At 38.8% G+C, this 25,299-nt stretch overlaps 1 protein-coding gene across 1 annotated transcript in view; it reads right to left on the reverse strand.

Moving 5' to 3' along the window:
* The window catches only part of VPS37A (VPS37A subunit of ESCRT-I), a 102,834-nt gene that overhangs the window by 21,182 nt on the left and 56,353 nt on the right, over nt 1-25,299 (reverse strand). Inside the window, exon 10 of the mRNA XM_033944304.1 lies at nt 10,101-10,244. Coding sequence (XP_033800195.1) covers nt 10,101-10,244 — 144 coding nt within the window. The remainder of the gene's footprint in view (nt 1-10,100; nt 10,245-25,299) is intronic.

A 25,299-nucleotide genomic window follows, 5' to 3' on the forward strand; every position in this document is an offset into this window, starting at 1 on the left:
TATAAAAGTATGAAATATTGAAATATCTGAAAAAAGAAAAAAAAAAAAAATGATATAAAGAAAAGACAATAAAAATTTATAAGAAAGAAAGAGCAAGATATAGGAAAAACATCAATAATATACTAAATATATGTTTAAGATAAAATTTTATGATGTAAATAATAATACTAAGGAAATATAAATTAAAAACTGTTAAATGGATAAAGATACATTAATGAAATGTTAAGAAAATATGACTAAAGAAATTAAAGGTTAATATAAATAGATAGAAGGGGAATTTGATTGAATATTGAATGCCTAGAGGGGAGGAGAATATTTGGGTTACAGTTCCAATGTGTATCCTTAAGCAGCCATTGTATTGGGTGGGAAAGGGAAGGAAAAGGAGAGTATTTACTATGATTAAAGGAAAAAAAAACAAGGGATTAGATATTTTAGGGGTAAATATGTGTGTCGTGAAAAATATTTTTTGGATTCTAGAAATGAAGGAAGAGGAGAAAAAGACTATAATGAGAAGTATTAAAATGTATAATGTCTTTTAAGATATATTCTATTAACGTCAATGGCCTGAATCATGTAATCAAAAGGAAAAAAGTATTAACATTTTTAAAAAAGCAAAATGCGGATATTTACTGTCTGCAGGAGACCCATCTTAGTATAAAGGAATCACAGAAACTATCGGGTGGGTGGGTAAAGGAATGTTTTTTTGCTCCAGCAGAGGGTAAAAAAGCAGGGGTAGCAATCCTTATAAATAAAAAATGTACGGCCAAGATTAAGGTAAAAAATTCAGATCCACATGGAAGATGGATACATAGGTATAGGTATGGGAAATGATGCCCTGACGTTGTTTAATATATATGCCCCTAATTCGAATCAATCAGAATTTTTTAAAAAATTACAGAATATGTTGTTACCACTGGCTGCTTCTAATCTAGTGGTGGCTGGAGATTTTAATGCTGTAATGGATCCATTATTGGATAAAAAACCTGGTAAAAGTATAAAATCTTTAGGTTTAGATAATTTGGTTCAATCATGTGATTTGAAAGATATATGGCGTATTCTTCATTTTAATGATCAGGAATTTTCATTTTGTTCACAGGTTCATAAATCATTTTCAAGAATAGATTATATTTTTGTTTCAACAAATAAAGTGCAACAGGTGATTAAAGCTTCCATAGATCCTATTATTATTTCAGATCATGCGGGAGTATGGATAGAATTACAATTAGATCAATTAGAAAATGGTAGACCTCTTTGGAGATTTGATAATGCATTGCTTGTAGATGACAAATTTTTGGAAAATTTTAAAATACAAATTAATGAATTTTTTCAACTAAATTTAGTGGAGGATACATCTATAGAGAATGTATGGGATGCATTTAAAGCAACTATGAGGGGAAATATTATATCATATTCAGCTTTTATTAGGAAACAGATTAAAATACAATATATAGAATTAGAAAAAGAAATAAAAATATTAGAAGCTAAATTGGTAAGTAAATGGGAAAATGAAATTTTGCAAGCTCTTTTGAAAGCAAAAGGTAAATATAATGAATTAACTTCAAAAATGATAAGAATAGATTTGTTTTCCAAGCAAACAATGTATTATGGAAATTCTAATAAGGCGGGGAGACTATTGGCAAGACTGTGTTCCAGCACAGTGAAGGGGAAGGGAGATCGAGTCGTCCCCCTTCACTGCACCGGAGGAGCAACGCGTTCGGCGGTTTGCCCCGCCCCCAGCAGCCACTTAGACACCTGGCCTGCTTTTCCAGCCCTCTTAAGGGCTTTGCAGACCGGGCCTTTTTCCCTGTTCCAGCACAGTGAAGGGGAAGGGAGATCGAGTTGTCCCCCTTCACTGCACCGGAGGAGCAACGCGTTCGGCGGTTTGCCCCGCCCCCAGCAGCCACTTAGGCACCTGGCCTGCTTTTCCAGCCCTCTTAAGGGCTTTGCAGACCGGGCCTTTTTCCCTGTTCCAGCACAGTGAAGGGGAAGGGAGATCGAGTCGTCCCCCTTCACTGCACCGGAGGAGCAACGCGTTCGGCGGTTTGCCCCGCCCCCAGCAGCCACTTAGACACCTGGCCTGCTTTTCCAGCCCTCTTAAGGGCTTTGCAGACCGGGCCTTTTTCCCTGTTCCAGCACAGTGAAGGGGAAGGGAGATCGAGTTGTCCCCCTTCACTGCACCGGAGGAGCAACGCGTTCGGCGGTTTGCCCCGCCCCCAGCAGCCACTTAGGCACCTGGCCTGCTTTTCCAGCCCTCTTAAGGGCTTTGCAGACCGGGCCTTTTTCCCTGTTCCAGCACAGTGAAGGGGAAGGGAGATCCCGTGACCAGCGAGGGACAGATCGGGTGAAATCTGGACTGCCCACGGCGCGCAGCCATTTTGCAGGGCCATCTCAACCGACGGAGATTCGAGGAGAGGAGAGCGTGCGAGCTCCGCTCCGCCCCTCTCCCGTGACCAGCGAGGGACAGATCGGGTGAAATCTGGACTGCCCACGGCGCGCAGCCATTTTGCAGGGCCATCTCAGCCGACGGAGATTCGAGGAGAGGAGAGCGTGCGAGCTCCGCTCCGCCCCTCTCCCGTGACCAGCGAGGGACAGATCGGGTGAAATTTGGACTGCCCACGGCGCGCAGCCGTTCGGCGCACGACAAAGGCGCATGCGCCTTAGTGAGCGCCTTCGTGAAGCGGCAGTAGTGAAGCAAACTAGAAACAAGCAGCTCACCAGCTCCCCTAAATAGGATAAAGCAATAGCTAAGAGATAATCCTTTCAATCAGATCACTCACATCGTTTATTTAGCAACCAACACCCCAGCAACCCTACTCACCAACAATGGCAACCCGCCTTCCTAAAACCCTGCTTGTCCTTCTGTTGCTCGCCCTCCTCATATCCAACTGGAAAACAGCAGGCTTCCATACTTACCCCATCCCAATCATTACAACAGACCTCAGGCAAACTCCACCAGCCAGGAAACTCCACTCCTTCAGAACTCTGACACCATGTCCTAATTCCAGCCTAGAAAGCATCCCAACATTCTGGGGTAAACGACCTCCGCCAAAACCCAAGATAAACAGCCATAAACACTTGACACCCCCAAGAATCTTCCTCAACTCAATCAGTTCACAACTCTCCTTCACAAATTTCACACCAATAAAATGTGCTTACATGAACATAAGATCAATCAATCCAAAGGTGGAATTAATCAAAGATTGGCTAATCAAAGATCATCTAGGATGCCTATTCCTAGCTGAAACCTGGATCACTTCAGACTCCGACCCAAGCATAATAGATCTCTGCCCAAAAGGATATAAATTAGAGCTTGTCTGTCGAGAAAACAAACGAGGGGGAGGGTTAGCCATCATAGTAAAAAACAACTTTAACTTAAAAGTCCTAGCCAAGAACTCATCCCCTCACCTGGACCTTCTAGCATGTCAACTCTCCGATAACACTCTCTCTGGAAACCTGACCTGCATTCTATGCTATGTCACACCAGGGAAATGGTCCATATCAAAACAAGAACTCGAAGAATTCATTCTCCAGAATTCACTAACTTCCACCCACAACTTACTCCTCGGAGACTTAAATCTCCATCTAGAAGACCACTCCTCCAAACAAGTAGAGGGAATACTCTCATATCTAGATACCCTATCCTATCAGATACTTAACCCCGAACCCACACACGAAAAAGGCCACCAACTGGACATTGCAGCATTCACGACCCATAATCTTGACACTCAAAACATACACACATCCAACGGTATATGGCACCCCTCCCTCTGGTCAGACCACTACAAATACACTTTCACCATAAACTGGGCTCAAAACAACCACAAACCCGCACCCCAAAAAATCCACATCAACACACGACAGAAAATCAATCCTACTACATTTTGGGAGAAGGTAGATCCAGCATTCGACCAAATCAACCCCAAAGAATTTGTAACTCACTGGCGTACCATTAGCGAAGCTACTTTGAACGAGCTAGCACCAATAAAAACAAAAAACAAAATCTGTAGACCTTCAGACAAATGGTTCGACGCTGAACTTCTCCATTTAAAAAGACAATGCAGACACCTCGAAAGAATATGGAAAAAACAGAAACAAGACCAAACAAAAGTAGCATGGAGAATCCAAATCAAACAATATAACATCAAACTAAAGGAAAAAAGGAAAGCATACTATTCCAAACTAATAGGCACTGAAAACCCAGACTCAAAAATACTCTTCAATATTGTAAGAAAACTCACAGACACCAAACCTTTCCTAGCTACTCAAGGAAACCAATCTCCTTCAGCTCACCAATTAGCAGACTACTTCAAGCACAAAATCACCAATATCAGATCCACATTCAACAATTCATTAACCCTCCTCGATGAGATTATAACAACACCAACAATAGATGAAGCCTTAGTAGCTGACAGAACGTGGACTAACTTCCCCAAAATACAATGGAACGACATGACTCGACTATACAACAAATATAGTAAAACTTCTTGTGACCTAAACAGCTGCCCATCGTACCTGCTAACAACCGCATCCATCAAGTTCAAAGCTAACCTCATGAACTGGCTACAATCCACGCTCACAGATGGTCACTTCCCACCAGAACTAGGCGAGATTATTATCACCCCCATACCGAAAGATCCCAAAGCTCCAAACAATAATCCAGCCAACCACAGACCCATCGCTTCAATCCCATTATATATCAAACTACAAGAAGGTCTTGTAGCACAATACCTCACCAACTACTTAGAAGACCACAACATACTACACCCATCACAATCAGGTTTCAGAAAAAACCACAGCACAGAGACACTACTTGTATCTCTAATGGATATAGCCCACCAACACCTCAGCAAAGGGAACAGGATACTACTTATCCAACTAGATCTTTCAGCAGCTTTCGACCTAGTGGATCACAACATACTACTCCAGATACTAGACGCCATAGGGATCACAGGTTTGGTACTCAACTGGTTCCAAGGCTTTCTAAAAACTAGAACTTATAAAGTAAAGACAAAAGACCACATATCTGACCCTTGGTCAAACCCCTGTGGAGTACCACAAGGATCTCCATTATCACCCATACTTTTCAACCTCTACGTATCCTCACTGGGCACCACTCTAGACTCCCTAAATATAGTCTCATTCAGCTACGCAGACGACATAACAATCCTTCTCCCCTTCAATACCCAAGACCCCAACTCATCAGGACGACTGAAAATAACTCTGGAAACGGTAAAAACATGGATGACCAACCACAAACTGAAACTGAACACGGATAAAACCAAATTCCTGATGCTAGAAAAAGACAAAGAACCTACCTTAACTGATCTGACGACAAATGCAATCACATACCCAATACAGCCAGCACTCAAAATCCTGGGAGTAACAATAGACAGGAGATGCACAATGCAGACTCATACTAACAAAACCATCCAAAAAGCCTTCTACACCATGCGCAACCTGCGAAAAATAAGAAAATTCTTTGACAAAATTCAATACAGGATCTTAGTCCAATCACTTGTACTAGGACTTGTAGACTACTGCAACAGCCTTTATCTACCCTGCCCCGCTTACATGACCAAACAATTACAGACAGTACAGAACACAGCACTCAGACTTATCTACTCGCTAGGAAAATACGATCACATCACTAATGCCTATCTCGACTCACACTGGCTACCGATACAAGCAAGAACTCAATTCAAACTATACTGTTTATTATTCAAAGCACTAAACGGAACAGCACCTCTCTACCTAAACAGCCGCCTAACCCGAAACCTCTCAACTAGAGTAAGGAGAACCCAGACTCCATTCACCTACCCCTCACTCAAAGGCACAAAACGCAAAAAGCTATATGACAACCTACTTGCTACACAGGCCGCGAAAATTGACACCACCATATCCAAGCTGCTGACCACAACTACGGACTACAAAGCGTTTCGAAAAGATATAAAAACCATACTATTCAAAAAACACATCCCAATATTATAATCTACCATCATCTTCTCTCCCTTCATAACCTACTGCAACTCAAAACCAACTGCAACTTCGTCCCCATAGGCAACATCTAATCTAGCTGCATCGGGCGTAAAGCCAATTCATATCTAGAAACACAGTCTCCCCAAATACCGAAAAAATCAGATATAGCAACCTAGGAACAGACGATTTGATGGTAACATAAGATTATGCGTTGTAATATTATGTAAAGTAACATAAGGTTATGCGTTGTAATATAACATAAGGTTATGCTTTGTAATATCATGTAATGTAAGTTATGCAATGTACTGGAATAATAAGGTAAAATAACATAAAATAACTCTACGTAAAGTCTTGTAAAGTTATGTAAGATAAATTATGTAAGATAAATTATGTAAACTTAATGCAAGTTATGCAAGCACGGTAAGGATAATGTAAAGTAACACAAAGTAACTCCACGTAAAGTTATGTAAAGTTATGTACGTAAAGTTATGTAAAGTTATGTACGAAAAGTTAAGTAAAGTTAGGTTTGCAAAGTTTGTAAAGTTATACAAATAATTGTATTGTCATCGCCTGGAAATGTCCAGCCATCTTCTAATGTAATCTGCTTAGAACCGCAAGGCACAAGCGGAATAGAAATCACTAATGTAATGTAATGTAATGTAATGTAATCTTAAAGCAAAAAAAAGGAAAACTAATATTAATGGAATAAAAGATGATAATGGTATAATAACAAATCAAACAAATATAATATTAAAACAATTTTTCAAATTTTATAAGGACCTGTATTCTACCGAGCCTTATTTGGAGAGACAAAAAGATGGAAAAAATTTTTTAGATTTAATTAATGGACCTAAGGTTCCTGATCATATAAAACGGAGTTTAGATGAACCTATATCATTAAAAGAAATAGAAACAGCATTGAGATCTCTTAGAGTTGGATCCGCTCCAGGTGGTGATGGTTATACAGTAGAATTTTATAAAACATTTCAAAATATCCTTTCCCCACATTTACTAAATTTATATCAGACACAACTTATAAAAGGTAATATTAAAGGTACTATGGCTGAATCAATAATAATTGTTTTGCCTAAGCCAAATAAAGATCCTACTTTGGTTTCAGACTACAGGCCTATATCTTTGATAAATGTGGATAATAAACTTTTGGCGAAAATTTTGGCTTTGAGATTAGCCAAAGCTCTCCCACATATTATAGATATGCATCAAACGGGTTTCGTTGCTAAAAGACATTCTTCTAATAACTCTAGATTATTGTTTCACATGTTAAACTTATCAAAAAAAATGGATGAACCGGCTTTTACAGTTTCATTAGATGCTGAAAAAGCATTTGATAGGGTAGAATGGAATTTTATGTATCAGGCTTTAGAATGGTTTGGTATAGGTTCTGGATTTATACAAATGGTAAAAACATTGTATAGCTTCCCGATTGCAAGACTAAATATTAATAATAAGATATCTGATGGTTTTCAATTGCAGAGGGGAGTTAGACAAGGTTGTCCTCTATCTCCTTTGTTATTTGATGTTGTATTAGAACCCTTATTGTTAGCAATACAACAAAAGAGAGAGATACAAGGTATTCCATATTCAGATATGGAATATAAAATTTCGGCTTATGCTGATGATATTTTACTTTATTTGAGAAATCCAGAGTCAACCTTATCTTCTTTATTGGAATTAATTGATAAGTTTGGTAAATTTTCAGGATATAAAATTAATTGGAATAAATCTGAAATTATACCCTTGAATGTTCATTGTGTAAAAGGATTATTTGATACTTTTCCATTCATATGGAAAGAAAAAGGATTTAAATATCTTGGCATTCAAGTTAAAAATACAATTGAAGATACTGTAAAAGAGAATGAAAAATTTGTATTAAAAAAAGTTACGGAGTTATGTGAGCAATGGAACCCATTACATATTTCTTGGTGGGGAAGAGTTCAAACTATTAAAATGATGATATTACCTGTAGTTTGCTACCAAATGAGTATGATACCTATTTATTTTCAGGGGTCTTTTTATAAAAAGCTCAATAGCATTTTAACAAAATTTCTTTGGCTTGGTAAAACACCTAGAATAGCTTTAGTAACTTTGCAAAAATCAATTAAGGAGGGAGGGGTAAATTTTCCAAATTTCTATAGGTACCATCAAGCCTATATTCTACGTCAGGGTATGTATTGGATCCTCCCAGAACTTATGGATAATGCACCGGATTGGTTATATTTAGAATGGCGCCTTATGTTTCCCCTAAATTTAGTTCATTTACCAAGTATTAGCATACCTAGAAGATATAGAGAAAATAAAATATTAATGGATACTTGGAAAACGTTGAGATTTATTGATAAATTAACACCTATCCCAATAAACAAATCAACTAATCAATCTATATGGATAAACTCCAAGATCAAAATTGGCGGAGCTCAAATCCTTTGGAAGAACTGGATAATTGCAGGCATTAGATCTTTAGACGATGTTATTTCAGAAGGTAAACTGCTGGATTTTTCACAATTGCAACATAGATTTGGTCTTAATAAAACACAAAGTTTTAAATGGTTGCAATTGAAGCAGGCCATTCAGGTTGGGTTCCCTGAATGGAAAACATTAAATAATCAATATAGTTTAAAGTTTTTATGTTTTCAAGCAGACTTCCTAGGACATCAAGCCGCATTGTGGTATAAATTAATATCTGGATACTTGAATAAAAAACCAAAAAATGGTCTAAGAGAAATTTGGAGCATTGAGATTGGACATCAGATTAATGCATCTCAATGGCCACTAATTTGGTCTTGGAGAATGGGATGTACAGTGTCAGCATCTATGAGACAAACTTGGTTCTTTTTATTACATAGAGCTTTTTGGACCCCTACACGTTTGCAAAAATTAGACAGTTCTAAGTCCAATAAATGCTGGCACTGTAATCTAGAACCAGGGACATTAGATCATTTATTGTATCATTGTCCCTATATTAAAACTTTTTGGAATTCAATTTGGCCACAAATTAATAAATTGAAAAAAAAGTCAAATTTCACCAGAAAATAACAAGCTTTTATTAATTATGACAGGGGTTGCCATTCAGCATATAACTAACAACTGGAAGAACTATAACAACCTAAATTATACATTTTGGTGGAATACAATATGTCATATTTAAAATGGAAAGAACAATAGCAATACAAAGGGGGACATATACTAAATTTATAAAAATATGGGGGCCATTGACAAAATACTGTAATGAATAAATAGTAGGATTTTTCTTCTCCTTTTCTTCTTTTTGGGATTTTTTTTTTACGACACACATAGAGGGGGGGTAAGGAAAATAATTTCTATATAATATGATATAATATATTATACAATATGTAATGTATGAATGAAAAGTAATAGAAGGGTGGGGGGAGGGAGAGGGGATAAAATTTATTTAGAACATAATGTATTAGATATAAAAATGTTATTGAATATTCATCAATTGTATTCTAACATGTTGTATACTTTCTGTAAAATTTGAAAATTTAAAATATTATATTAAAGTAATAAAAGGGTGAGGGGGAAAATTAAATTTAGATATATAATGTATTAGATATAAAAGTGATACTATATATTTATCATTTGTATTTTAATATTTTGTACACTTTATGTAAAATTTGAAAATAAAAAATAATGGGAAAAAAAAAAAGAATAAAATTATTATTATTATTAAAATTATTATATTTTTTGTTTTATAATTCTTTATTCATTTTCGTATGTTACAACAAGTGTATCAAATAAACTTATATAAAACTTAAAGATACACACTTGATTAACTCACATATTAGTTTATATATTATTATATATGGAGACATGCCATGAGCTTGAAACTAGATTGCCTCCCTTTCAACTTTAGTCCAATGACAGCTGGCAGCAAAGGGTGATATAAGTGGACTTCTTCTAGAATGATGTAATCATGAGTCTTAAATCCTGTACTTTAATGGCACCATTGTGCAATAGCTGAGCCCTTCCCCTGCCCACTACCTCGGAATAAACCTTTGTACCAATGAACAAAGGAATGTAAGTCTAGGCCATTAGGAAAGCAAACATGAAAAACAAACATTAATGATGTCTGAGAAAATACATACCATTCTCTTTTCCATGAAGCTACTTAGAAAATCATCTATTTCGATTTTTCCCTCTAGAAAATCTTCTGCAATTGCATCAGATTCTTCTTCTGCCTCATGAGCAGCTACTTTCAGTCTTGCCTGGAGGGCACTTGCACTACAGCTCTTGAAACAAAAAAAGAGATGTCTCATATAAACTGTGCAGTGGTTAGTGAACTCTCCTCCTGTCTAATGTCACAGCAGGCTAAAAAATGATATTGTATATTCTTGATTATAAACCGACCCAAATATAAAACAGAGATAAGTAACCTTTTTTCCCCCAAAAAAGGAGGAAAAAAGGCTGACTCCGAAGATAAACCAGGGTGTTAATATTCAAGTGCAGTGCCTTGCCAGGCTCTGCACCCTGTTCGCTCTCCCTCACTGCTCTGCCAGTCTCTGCATCCAGCCCCCCTCCCTCCCTGCCAGGTTCTGTACTCTGTCCCCCCTCTCTCCCAATATCTTGCAGGCCTGCCATGAGTCCTGGTGGTCCAGCGGTGGCAGGGATAGGAGGGATCCCTCCTGCCCCAGCTAATTCTAATAATTTTTACCTCCCTCCCGCCTCCCCCGCATATCTTTAGTATTCCTGATGGTGAACCGCGGCAGGAGTGACCTTTTGCTCCTGCCTATGTGGAGCCACTAGCTGATTGGCTGGCGTGAACTCGCAGCAGCCAATCAGCTAGTGGCTCTGCACGGGAAAGAGCAAAGGAAAGTCACTCCTGTCCTTTCCATATATTGGCCACTTTTTATATCAGTTCCCACCTTATGTTTATAGCTCACTGAAGTCCATTCTTTATCTATCCATCTTAAGTTCAATCTTCCCACTGTGATGTCTGACATTCTGATATTAGCACAATAATTTATTCAAATTGTTCAATTGTGGACATAAGTAGAAAGAGCTTAACAAAACACTAAATATCAGACTATGACTCCGACATGACATAAAGCACAGTAACTTACTGTAAGAGGTGTTATCAGGGGACAGCAGGCAGATATTCTCATATGTGGGTGACATCAACCACAGAGCCCACTACAGATAGTGAAAAGTATACTGTCACTTTAAACTTCAATGAAACTTTGCGACTGTCCACACCGCACACATGCAAGTGCTTTCCCACTCAATGCCGGCTCGTGGTACCTCAGTTCTGTAAACAAGCTAAGAAGCCAACCAGGGAAGGTGGGAGGGTATGTGAGGAAATCTGCCTGCTATCCCTGGATAACATCTGTTAAGGTAAGTAACTGTGTTTTATCCTAGGACAAGCAGGCAGCATATTCTCATATGTGGGACTCCCTAGCTTAACTGAAAAGGGATGGAGGGAGTGTTGGCCTTCAAAAAGAAAATAAATTATGTAGTATTGCTTAGCCGAATTGACCATTTTCGCTGGAATAGATTTCCAGACAATAGTGAGATGTAAAGGTATGAATTGAGGACCAAGTAGCTGCTTTGCAAATATGCTCAATGGGCATGAAACAAAGATAAGCCTCTGATGTTGCCATCGCTCAGACTTTGTGCGATATCACTCGTCTCACAAGCGGCAACCCAGCTTGAGCATAGCAAAAGGAGATGCAGGCTGCCAAGCAAGTGGAAATAGCTCATTTGGGTATCATCACAGACAATACGATGAAACCTTCCATCCAATGTGTGGCGGTGGCCCAAAAAGCAAACAGTACGCTAGGAATTAATAAAGGGATGGTTAACAAGACTATGAATGTTATAATGCCCCTACATCGCTCCATGGTGCGACCTCATCTGGAGTATTATGTTCAATTCTGGTCTCCTTATCTCAAGAAAGATATAGTGGTGCTAGAAAAGGTTCAAAGAAGAGTGACCAAGATGATAAAGGGGATGGAACTCCTTTCATATGAGGAAAGACTAAAAAGGTTAGGGTTCTTCAGCTTGGAAAAGAAAAGGCTGAAAGGAGATATGATTGAAGTCTACAAAATCCTGAGTGGAGTAGAACAGGTACAAGTGGATCAATTTTTCACTCTGTCAAAAATTACAAAGACTAGGAGACACTTGATGAAGTTACAGGGAAATACTTTTAAAACCAATAGGAGGAAATTTTTTTTTCACTCAGAGAATAGTTAAGCTCTGGAAAGCACTGCCAGAGGATGTGGTAAGAGTGGATAGCATAGCTAGTTTTAAGAAAGGTTTGGACAAGTTCCTGGAGGAAAAGTCCATAGTCTGTTATTGAGAAAGACATGGGGGAAGCCACTGCTTGCCCTGTAGCATGAAATATTGTTCCTCCCTGGGTTTTGGCCAAGTATTAGTGACCTGGATTGGCCACTGTGAGAATGGGCTACTGGGCCCGATGGGCCATTGGTCTGACCCGTAAGGCTATTCATATATTCTTATGTTCTTAGAAACTCCCAATCTGTTAGGGTCAAAAGAGATGAAGAGTTGAGAAGTCCTGTGTGGTTTAGTTCATTCTAAATAGTAAGACAAGGCACATTTACAGACAGTGTGTAAAGAGCCATTTCACCAGCTTTGGTAAGAGCACAGGTAGACTGATTGAGATGAAATTCTGTGACTACTTTTGGAAGAAACTTAGAATGAGTTCGGAGAGCTACCCTGTCATGATGAAAAACAGTGTAAGGTGGATAACAGACTAGGGCTTGGAGTTCACTTACTCGTCGAGCTAAAGTGACAGATCAAGAAAACCACCTTCCAAGTAAGATATTTAAAATGAGTAGTTGCAAGAGGTTCATATGGAGCCTTCATCAGGATGGAGAGGACTACATTCAGATTCCAAACAACTAGAGGCAGTTTGAGCAGAGTTTTAACTTCAAGAGTCCTTTCATAAACCTGGAAATCAGTGGTTGCATAACTAGAGGTTTATTATTGAAAAGGGCATGAAAGGAGCATATAGCATTGAGGAGAACTCTGACTGAAGAGGTTTTAAACCCAAAATTGGAAAGATGGAGAAGGTAGTCCAGCACCAAAGGAATTGAGAAAATTGTAGGATTCAGGTTATGGAGAGTACACCATGTAGTGAAGCAAGTCCACTTCAAGTTTCAAGTTTATTAAAATTTGATGTGCACGCAATATCAACTACTTCAAAGTGTATTACAGTTAAAAATAGGGGATAAACCATATGGCAGTTTATTACAAAATAATACATACATACATACAAAATTCAATACAGATACAAAAGGAAAGGGGGATGAACTACAATTGTTAAAGCAGAAGGAGAACATTTATGGGTAATACATTGGGGGGGGGGCAAAAAAGTGAAAGATAAAGAATGAAAGAAAGAGAAAAAAAAAATTAAGCCCAATAGATGAGGACTGATTAAAACTGGATGTTAAGATATAAAATATAAGATTTTAAACGTAAGCTGGTTGTCTTGTCTATGCCTCAAATGCATCCTTATATAGAAAACTTTTTTAAAAGCCTTTGAATTTTTCTAACAAGATTTCCCCACACAAATAATTTGGTAAATTATTTAAGAGCTGAGGAGCTATAACTGAAAAAATAGTAGATCTTCTAGTGCCTATAATTTTTAGGGAGGGGATAGTCAAACAATGCTGTTCTGTTGATCTGAGTATCCTAAATGGAGTATATGGTAAAAGAAGACAGTCAAGAAATATTGGTACATTTGATTGCCAGATTTTAAAGGTTAGTAATGCAATTTTGTAAGTGATTCTACAAGAGACTGGTAGCCAATGTGCTTTTTGCAGAAGTGATATCACATGGTCACATTTTTTTTGAATTGGTGATGATTTTTATTGCTGTGTTTTGTATAATTTGCAATTTTCTCAATTCTTTCTGTTATGCCTTGATACAACGTGTTACGGTAATCAAGCCTAGAGATAGGTGGTTTTCTGGAAGAAGCTATAACAGGCTGAACTGGAGCAGAGAGATGGAGAGGAATCAGGCTGTTAGATGTAGACACTGCAGGTTGAGATGTAGAAGGGAACCTTAGCTCCAAGTTAGTAGAGACGGAAAAATCAGCAGTGGAATCGGATCTCTGACAGTCAGCTGAAGTAGAAGATAGAACCATAGTTGTCTGGGCCATCAAGGAGCTATGAGAATCATGATGGTTGGCTGTTGCTTGAGCATGAATAAGATTTTGAGAATAAGAGGGATTGGTGGAAATGCATACAGGAACTTGTATGACCAATCTAGAAGAAATGCATCTGCTTCCAGTTGATGTTGGGAGAACTGTGGAGCAGAATTGAGGTAACTTGTGATTGTTGGGAGATAAAAATAGGTCTATCTGAGGAGTCCTCAAAAGAGAGAAAATGTGGAACAAGACTTTGGAGTTGGGACTCCACTCTTGTGGCCGAATAAACCTGTTGAGCTTGTTGCCTTGAGGAAAATATTGTGTGAAATTGCCCATTCCAGATGTGAAGAGTTTCCTGACACAGAAGAGATGACCACATACCTCTGTTTGTCAATATAGCACATTGTTACCTGATTGTCCGTTCTGACAAGGACTTGGTTGAGAAGATGATCCTGAAAAGTCTTGTGAGCATTGCGGATCGCTCGAAGTTTGAACAGACTGATGTGTAGTGCTCACTCTTGAGCGGACCAGACTCCTTGAGTTTGTAGTTGAGGTGAGCTCCCCATGCATACATGAAAGTGTCTTGTCATTAGAACTCACTGGTGTAGAGGAACACGGAACAGCAAACTCCTAGACAGATTCTTTGAAGAGAATGATGCAGATTTGAGAAGACCTTGATCTGGCAGGAGATAGGATCTGTGGCTTGAAATCATTGAAATGCTAGATTCCATTGAGCTGGTCTGAGATGTAGACGGGCAAAGGGGGGCACATGAACTGTAGATGCCATGAGACCCAAGAGACATATCATCTTTCCTGCTGTAATCTTTGGAAGAGTAGACACATGATTGCAGAATTGAAGCAGTGAGTTCTGTCTCTGCAGGGGCAAGAAATCATGTAAGAGAGTGGTGTTGATTACTGCTCCTATGAACTCCAGAATCTGAGTTGGTTGAAGATGAGACTTGGTAATTTACTTAGAATCCCAGGAGTTCGAGAAGTTTTAGGGTCGCCTGAGTGGCTGACTGGACTGCCTGAGGCGATACAAACTTGATTAACCAGTTGTCTAAGTAAGGAAACACTTGGAAAACTTGTGCACGAAGCATTGCCGCTACCACAACTAGGCATTTTGTAAATACTCAGAGAGAAAGGTAGGCCAAAAGGTAGAACCTTGCATTGAAGATGATAATGTTGCACACAAAAACAAAAAAAATTTTCTCTGGACTGGATGTGTACATAGGCCTCCTTGAGGTCTAGAGAGCACAGCCATTTGTCTGTCTAGAAGTGGGTATAAAGTCCCTAGGGATAGCATGCAAAACTTCTCCTTGACTAAATATTTCTTGAGGGCTCAGAGATCAAGGATCAGATAACTACCTCTCACCTTCTTTGGAATTAGGAAGCATTTTGAGTAGAACCCTTGGGTTTTTCTGGCAAGTGGGTATGGCTGTATGGCACTGAGTTTTAGAATAGCTTCAATTTCCTGAACAAGGGTGGAGGGAAGTCTGTTGAGATTTGAAAGAGGACTCTCTTGGAGTGTTGTTTGAAGAAGTTTTGATGAAATGTAGGACTCTCTAGGAGGGTTGTTTGAAGAAGTTTTGATGAAATGTAGAGAGTAACCCTCTTGTAGTATGAGAGTCCAATATTGATGGTATAATTGAAGATGACCTCCGATGAGCTAAAGAGGAAGTGTGCTAAAGATAACTTGTATTCTGAAGTAGTACAGGAGATGTTAACAGTGGATGGGAAACTTGCCATGCAAAACATTAGAGGTCCATTGATAAACAGTAGGCGCTGTAGATCTGACATCACGATGCCCATAGCAGCGTGTGAAAGGAATGAGGCAATGTGAAACAACAGTACTGAGTAACATTTCATATAATAAAGTGGTACCGATTGTAGTGCTACATTAATGCTGAGACGGTGACGGTACCGAGCAAAATCAGTTGGTACCTAGTATCAACAGATCTTGACTTATGACACTGTGAAATCTGGAACCATAAGGCCTCTAAACGTTATTCAAGCTGGACCACTACCAATGTAGATAGGAAGTGTATCAATGCTTTTTATGGCTACTCCTCCATGACACAACACTTAATGTGCATGGTGGAATGGATGCACTGGTACCAAGAAAAGTCATTCAGTATGTAGCATTGACAAATCTCGACTTATGACATTGAGAGCGAGATCTGATACTGTAATCCCTAAAAAAAGCTTTTCAAGCTGGGCTGGTACCAATGTAGGTAGGGAGTATACTTGAGTGGATGCACCAGTACCATGTGCTCTGAAACTGGTACATGAGGTCAAAGCATTGGTAACCCCAAGAAAGAAGCATGCTTCAGAGGCGACAGATGCATTAAAGAATGATGGCGTCAATGTATGACATGCATCAACTGATTTGATGCTTCATAGTTTGATCATTGGAGAAGAAGCTTTGTTCAATGCAATGTCGATGTCCACTGGGACAGACAGAAAAAGGAACGGAACCGAAAGGAAATGGGAAGATGAGCCTTAAATCTCTGGATGAGATACCCGATACACAGGCTTAATTTTTGAGCCCACTTAATGTGGAGACCATTAAAATTGCTTTTTTTTTGGCTCTGGCATACTGTGATGAGCTCCAGAAAAAGAAAGAAAAAAAAAAAAGACTCAATTTAGGAAAACACAAAGGGGTAGAACCCATGAAGGTAAAGTTCAAGGAACCGAGAGTCGAGTGACACTGAGCTGGAAAACCGCCAATGCACTCAGTAAGGCCAAAGGCTAAAAAGCTGTTAGAGACCTGAAGTTGAAAAACTATAAACTTTGCGGCAAAAAAATGAAATATTATAGAGTTGCCAAAATAGAAGAAAATAAACATGTAAAAATAACACTAATGAGAGTGGGAAGACCAATTTGACTGGACAAAGACCAAACACGTTGTCTTCACTCCTCGGCAAATGAAAAACTGAGGTATTGCAAGCCGGCGTTGGGCGGGAAGGCACTCTCGCGTGTGTGGTGCAGGCAGTCGTAAAGCTTCGTTGAAGCTTAAAGTGACAGTACACTTTTCACTGCCAATATCGGGTTCTGTGGATGCTGTTTTTTTATAGTGGATTTAATATTAAAATATGCAGTAACATTCCCTATATCATTACAAAATATTTATGCTACAAGGGAAAGAATCTGAAATATACAAAAAAAAAAAAAAAGAGTATTCCATTATATCTCTAGCAATATGGTGGAGAATGCTTACAAAATGCTTTATCAATGGTACTATACTCCTGTATATTTAAAATACATATTTGATAAGGGTACAGATCAATGTTGGAGATTGTGTGGATCTCAAGGTATTTGGTGGAATTGCCCTAAGGCACAACTTTTTTGGGAACAGATAATGAGTTTTATGTCTGAGGTGCTGGGATTTCAGGTATATAAGACTAAGGAACTCTATCTATTAAATATGGCTACATCAGTTATACTAGTCCAGCACAGGAAATGGATTGGGCTAGTAATGACAGCAACATGTATGGTACTGGCTGCATATTGGAAGAAAAACATGTGCTATGCTACCTGCCATAAGAAGTAATCAATTATATGTTTTTTAAAAAATATGGTCTAAATATAAATCTTGGGAGGAATCTGTTATCTTTGAAACAGAGTAGAATTGGTTTTAAAGTGTATTAGACGAATCACCTCCTGCTTTTTGGGTGGGTGGGCAGTGGGGCGGGGGACGTTTTGTTGATTGGATAGAAAGAAGGAAAGTATTATTACATCTATAATTTTATATTTGACGGCTAAAGTTCTTGAAAAATTTTAAAAATTTTGTATTGTGAAATAACTTTAATAAAGATAATAAAATAAACACACAATAAAAAACTCAATTGCTTATTCCAATTATTTTGTTTGTAGGTTTTCCCAAGGATCTCCTCCCAAGCTGTTTTATACAGTGGAACCTTGGCTTACGAGCATAATTCGTTCCAGAAGTATGCTCGTAAACCAAATTGCTCGTAAACCAAATTGCTCATATATCAAAGTGAGTTTCCCTATAGGAAGTAAGGGAAACTCGCTTGATACGGTCTACCTCCTCCTCCTCCCCGAGGCTACCAGCGCTGCTCCATTCCACCTCCCCTGAGGCCACTGGCGCTACTCCATTTCCCCCTTGAGGCCATCGGCGCTGCTCCATACCCCCCCCGCGATCCGGCATCCCCCCCGCTCGCGTCGCCCTCCCTCCCTCGCAATCCTAAATCCCCCCCAAGCATCGAAATAACATCCCTTACCCCGATTTGGCACCGGCACCAGCACAGGACATGTCGGTGCCGGTGCCCGAAGATCCTCCCTCTTGCCTGTGCTGGGCTGGACTGGGCCTTAAGCATTTGCGCATGTTCAAGGCTTTCTGGTCTCGCTCTCTCCGAGATTCTCAGATTCTTGGAGAGAGCGAGACCAGAGGGCCATGAACATGCGCAAATGCTCAAGGCCCAGTCCAGCCCAGCACAGGCAAGAGGGAGGATCTCCGACGCACTGCCCAGCCTAGCCCAGCCAAGAGGGAGGATTTTCAGGCACCGGCACGTCCTGTGCGTTGGTGCTGATACCAGTGCCAAATCGGGGTAAGGGATGTTATTTCGGTGCTCAGGGGGGGATGTAGAATCGCGAGGGGTGGCGCTCATAAATCGAGTCAAACTCGGTTCGAGGCACCGATTTTGTGAATGTTTTGCTCATCTTGCAAAACACTCGCAAACCGGTGCACTCGTACACCCAGGTTTGACTGTATTTAGTAGGAAGTGTAATAGTTTGAATGATAGTGGTGTAAAGTCAGGTAATTTTCCCCTTCTTGCTCAATACAAAAATGCCTTTTCTAATAAAGTAGGTGGTTGACTTAGTTCTTGTAATACTCTCCTATGATAGAAATCTTTTAATTGTCTATATTGAAATAAATCTTAATCTACCAGTCCATATTTTGACTTCAGAAAGGTGAATGAGATTAAATTTCCATCCTTTATTAATTGGCCTAAAGTTCTTAGACCTTTGTCTTTCTCATTGATAAAAGGCCTTATCTATTTTCCTAGGGGCAAAGAAGGGAGCATATCTTATAACTGTCTCATAAAAGAAATTCCATCATCTTAGTTCGCAGTTTAATCCATAATGTCAATATTAGAAGATAACTTTTTCACTACTGAATATTTGGCGAAAAAACCTAAAACAAGTTTAAGAGACATTTGGAGTATAGAAACAAAGCCGCATATTTCTGCTACGCAATGGCCACGGATTTGGACTTGGAGAATGAGATATACAGCGTCAGCATCTATGAGACAAAATTGGTTCTTTTTGTTATATAACATTTTTTGGACACCTGTTCGTTTACAAAAGTTGGATAATTTAAAGTCTAACAGATGCTGGCACTGTCATCTTGATGTAGGGACATTGGATCATCTTTTATTCTATTGTTCGCTGATACTCAATTTTTGGAAATCAATTTGGAGCAAAATTAATAGTGTATTAGGTGTCTCTATTCCATTGTCTTATGATGTGGTTTTATTTGGGACACTGTTGAAACCTAAGAGTCCAATTGATACACATAAAAATAGACTTATTATTATGACGGTGGTAGCCATGCAGTTAATTACTAGAAATTGGAAGAATTGGGATAGGTTGAACTTTTCTTTTTGGTGGAAATCACTTTGCCTGTATTATAGATATGAAGGAATCGGGAAATAAAAGGTTCAAAGAGATTTGGAGTCCACTGGAGGAATTTGTCAAACAGCAGAATGATTGAATCCTTAATTCCTAGATTTTCTTAGATTTCTACACACATCCAGATAGGGGGGGAGAGAATAGGGTAATTTGTTTCATTGTTTGTAGGAATATATGAATGTATATTTGTTTGCACTTTTTATAAGTTTTGAAAATCAATAAAGAATTTTTTAAAAAAGAAGCTAACTTTTTCAAAGATTCAACCATGGAATTATCGATAAAGGAATTTCCTCTATCAAATTTTGTTTCAAATTTATCCATCCCTTATAAGCCTCACATTTCCAACTATTCAGATATTGCAATTGGGCGGCTTGATAATATGATCGAAAATGGGGAACTGCCATGCCACCCAATTTTTTTGGATGGTATAACATATTACGTTGTACCCTTGGATGTCTATTATTCCAAATATTATAAATAAAGAGGTTTTTTTCTAATCCTTTAAAAAAGGAAGATGGTATTTGTATCAGACTTGCAGAGAACAGAGTAATTTGGGGAGAACAATCATTTTAATAGAATGTACTCTACCTAACCATGATATATTTAAATGTTTCCATCTATTTAACTCATTCATAATCTTTTGAAGTAGGTCTGGAAAATAAGCTGAGTACAGATCAGATAATGTTCTAGTTATATTTACCCCCAAATAATGCAAATGATAATCTGCTCATTTAAAGGGAAATTTTTCTTTTATATATAATTTTTCCCTTTCATGATCTCAAATTTATTTGCATTAATTTTAAATCCTGAAATCTGAGCAAAAAGGTCCAGTATCTTAATTATTGCCAATAGAGATTCTATCGGTTTAGCCAGGGTAAAAAGATCATCATCAGAAATAGAAATTTTTTTTTGCTCCACCCGGCCACATTTAATTCCTTGAATATCTGGATGTTGAACTAATTGAACCAGTAGTTCCACAGCTATGGAGAAAAGTATCGGAGATAGAGCATAACCTTGGCGAGTCCCTCGTTCTAATTGGAAACTTCCTGAATGTTATCCATTAATCCTTAAATAGAGTGTTTGTACCCAGGTCATGAAAGTTCCCATAAAGCCCATTTTTTCTAATAGCTTAAATAGATAGGGCCAATCATAGACCCTATCTAAGGCCTTCTTCGCGTCTATTCCTAGAATCAAGGCTGACTCTCCTGAATTTTGAACTTTTCACAATAGATGGCATACCCTTCGAACTTTGAGGGAGTAAACAGACAGATAGACAGGGGCGACCCGGTCAACATTGTGTATCTGGATTTTCAGAAGGCGTTTGACAAGGTTCAACATGAACAACTACTTTGGAAAATTGTAAGCCATGGAATCGAGGGTGAAATACTCACGTGGATTAAAAACTGTCTCGAGCATAGGAAACAGAGAGTGGGGCTAAATGGACAATACTCAGACTGGAAGAGCATCACCAGTGGGGTGCCGCAGGGCTCGGTGCTTGGACCCATGCTCTTCAACATCTTTATAAACGATCTGGACATTGGTACGACGAGTGAGGTGATTAAATTTGCGGACGATACAAGTTATTCAGAGTAGTGAAGACACAGGGGGATTGTGAAGATCTGCAACTTGACATAATCATGCTCGAGGAATGGGCATCAACATGGCAAATGAGGTTCAACATGGATATGTGTAAAGTGATGCATGTAGGTAACAAAAATCTCAAGCATGAATACAGGATATCCGGGGCGGTACTTGGAGAGACCTCCCAGGAAAGAGACTTGGGAGTCTGATCGACAAGTCGATGAAGCTGTCTATGCAATGTGCAGCAGTGGCGAAAAGGGCGAACAGAACGCTAGGAATGATTAAAAAGGGGATCACAAACAGATCGGAGAAGGTTATCATGCCGTTATACAGGGCCATGGTGTGCCCTCACGTGGAGTACTGCATCCAGCACTGATCGCCGTACATGAAGGACATGGTACTACTCGAAAGGGTCCAGAGAAGAGTAACTAAGATGGTTAAGGGGCTGGAGGAGTTGCTGTACAGCAAAAAATTAGAGAAACTGGGCCTCTTCTCCCTCGAACAGAGGAGATTGAGAGGGGACATGATCGAAACATTCAAGGTACTGAAGGGAATAGATAAGGACAGGTTGTTCACCCTCTCCAAGATAGGGAGAATGAGAGGGCACTCTCTAAAATTGAAAGGAGATAGATTCTGTATGAACATCTTAATTTTTTAAGCTTTTCTAACACTTTTTGATCTATAGATTTCCTTGGGTTCCTTCAAGAAAATCACCAAACGACTGAGAATCATTCAGAATACAGCCGTCCGCCTCATCTATGGTCTCAAAAAATCCGATCATGTAAGCCCATACTACAGAAAACTACACTGGCTGCCGATGGAGGCAAGGGTCATCTTCAAGTTTGCCAGCCTCTGCTTCAAAACCATAACCGTCTATCCCCAATCTACCTATCGCATCATTTTGATCTTCCAGGCACCACTTGCACACGTAATGCCTATTTGTTCGCCTTCCCCTCCCCGATAGGCTGTATCTACAAGAGATTCCTTGACAGAACACTGTCATTTCAAGAAGGTAAATGGAATAAATATCTAACCACCCTCATTTCCAACTCATCCTCCTACCAATCCTTCAAGAAATCAATTAAAACCTATCTCTTTGACAAATTCCTCCGACTCCTTCCTGCCTTGCAACGTCTCTGAAACACTTCCGGATAGACCAAGCTACTCTCGGCTTACCAATGTAGTTAGAAAATTTTTCTTTGTAACTTCGCTGTCTGTGTACAGTCTCTTCCTCTGTAAACTGCTCTGAACTGCTTGTGGTATTGCGGTATACAAAAATAAAATTATTATTATTATTTTTCCCTCTTTTATACTCAAACTCTAGTTGATAAATCTGAGATAAAAGATCTCTCCTTTTTTGTACTCTTGTGTCATATATATATATATATATATATATATATATATATATATATATAAAGGATACTAATGAAATAAGTTTCCCCCTTAATACAGCTTTCAAGGATCAAACCGATGACTATTGGGATGTGACCTCATCCATATTAATTATTAAATAGTCTTGCAGTTCTTTCCCTATTTGTTCTATAATTTGTGGATCTAATAAGGAATCATCCAATTTCCAATATTTAACTCCAGTTTCCCTTTGCAAAATCCAGACATTAATATCTACAGAAGCATGATCCAAACATGTTCGGGCACCTATAATTGCTCTACCTATCTGAGGGATAAGTTCCTTACTCACCAGCCAAAAATATATTCTAGAAAAGGTATCATGAGGTTCTGAATAAAATGTATAAACTCGATCAAATGGGTGTTGAAGACGCCACATGTCAATTAAATCCCAATCCTCCAAAAACTTTTTCTAATGTTTCGTATCCTTTTTGCCATACAGGGCCAACTGGGAGGAACTCTCTCTGGTTGAAGGAACAAATTAAAATCTCCTCCTATTATCAAATTGCCCTCTGAATGAGACCAATAAATCACTCAGTTTATCAAAAAATATTTAGGAGCATATATGTTCAAAAGGGTATATAATTTCCCTTCCATTTTCACCTTTAATAATAAAAATCTTCCCTCCCTATCCCTAATGACATCTTCCACAATGGAAGAAAGTGAGTTTGCCAAAAGCTTAGCAACACCATTTGATTTAGATTTCATTTTATTAGAGGCAAAAAAATATTTTGGAATAATTTTTATGGACAAAAAAGTTTTCACAGTTTGGGAGTGAGTGAGTCTCTTGGACAAATCCTATTGACATATGCATACATTCAGCTTCTTTACAAAAAAAGTTGAAGTTTCCTTGGTGAGTTCAACCCATAAACATTCATTGAAACACAATTTTGGTATCACAAGATCTAAATCAAACCAGATTTGATAATTGTCCAGAAGGTCTCGATACTGACTCCTACTATTGCTGTTCTGATTGTCTCTGCAGCCTTTTCTTTTGGTCAACCCGATACCATTGTTGATTTAATATACCATGTGTTAGCAAATCTGACTGTCCCGGTTGTTGCTTTTCTCCTTCTTCAGGCCAAAGATTTGTCCGAATGAGTATCTGCTGTGCTTCCCCTGCAGATGATACTTTATGCAGCTTATTTTCTATCATAAAGGATAATCCAAACAGATTCCCTAAATTGTAATTCACCAATCTTCTTGTAATTCTTGTAATCTTCCTTGCTGTATCCCATTCCCTAAATTGTAATTCACCAATCTTCTTGTAATTCTCCCAAAAATATCCAGATATCTCTTTGTAATTCTCCTGGAAATGTCCAGATGTCTCTTTTGTAATCCGCCCAGAACTGCAAGGTAGGAGCGGAATAGAAGTCAATAATGTAATGTAATGGTGTCATTTATATCTTATGTTATTTTGTTGTAAACATTTAGTAGCTTCTCGACATTCCCTCCGATGTCTTAAAGTAATTGCAGATTCCTTCTAATGTAAGGTATCCAACTTTCCAGGCACCTTGTAACACCCTTTCCTTCCTGGGGTCTACCAGATTGGCGGGGGCCCAGGGTCCGATGAACATGTTCAAATTCTATAGCAGGTAATTCTGCCTCTGGGTCCGTTGCTTGCAAAAATTTATGGCATATAGATTGCTTCAAATCCACCATATCATTTGCTTCCTCACATTCTGGGATTCCCATGACCTCATATATTATTCTGCCTTACTCTATTCTCTTCATCTTCAATTTTAAGAAGTAAATCCTCCGTCATTAAATCCGGCTGATTACAGTGTTTCTGAATTTCAGTTTTGTCCTGATCATGTGAAATAACATTTTCTTCAAATTCTTGAAAGCTCTGTCCCATATCATTCATCTTTTTGTGTAGCCCATCAATATTCACTTTTATATCTGTTGTGAAAACTGTCAAGGCTAATTTAATGTCACCCATCCACTGCTGGAGATCATCATTACTTGCCAATGTAATTTCTGCAGGGGATACTTCTAGAATTTCAATCGACTCCTTGCTAAGAACGGTCTGCTCGGCGTCTCCCTGCTGCGTCGCCATCTTAGCAGATGCAAAGCCAATCTCCTCTCCTGTTCGGAAAGCAAAAGCCTTAAGGTCTGGTCTGTTTTTTTTACTAGCCATATTATCTACTTGTTCCTAGAGAGAAATCAAGATCAAGTAGGGCAGTTGTGGGAGCTAAATTTACCGAATTCGATGCGGTTAAGCCTAAGCTCACAAGCTACTCAGCCATCTGGCTACGTCACCGGATGTCTCACCAAGTATTCGATTTTAAAGAGAACATTGTTTCATCTATCATACACACCAGTCTTTGGCAGATAGAGTTTGTACATACAAGATTGTCATGTAGTTTTCAATAAAAAACAGGTTGAAAAAATATGATGCCATCAAAAGCCCTGTTCATGAGGGAAAACAGCCACTTTAATGATTTTGTTTTTGATTCTTCTTTTCTCTCTTGCTCCTATTTCTTGCAGCTCAGTTGGAACCAGATTAGAATCTGATTCCACAAGCTTTCACC

The sequence above is a fragment of the Geotrypetes seraphini genome, chromosome 1 (genome assembly GCF_902459505.1).
Source record: "Geotrypetes seraphini chromosome 1, aGeoSer1.1, whole genome shotgun sequence".
Lineage (NCBI taxonomy): Eukaryota > Metazoa > Chordata > Amphibia > Gymnophiona > Dermophiidae > Geotrypetes > Geotrypetes seraphini.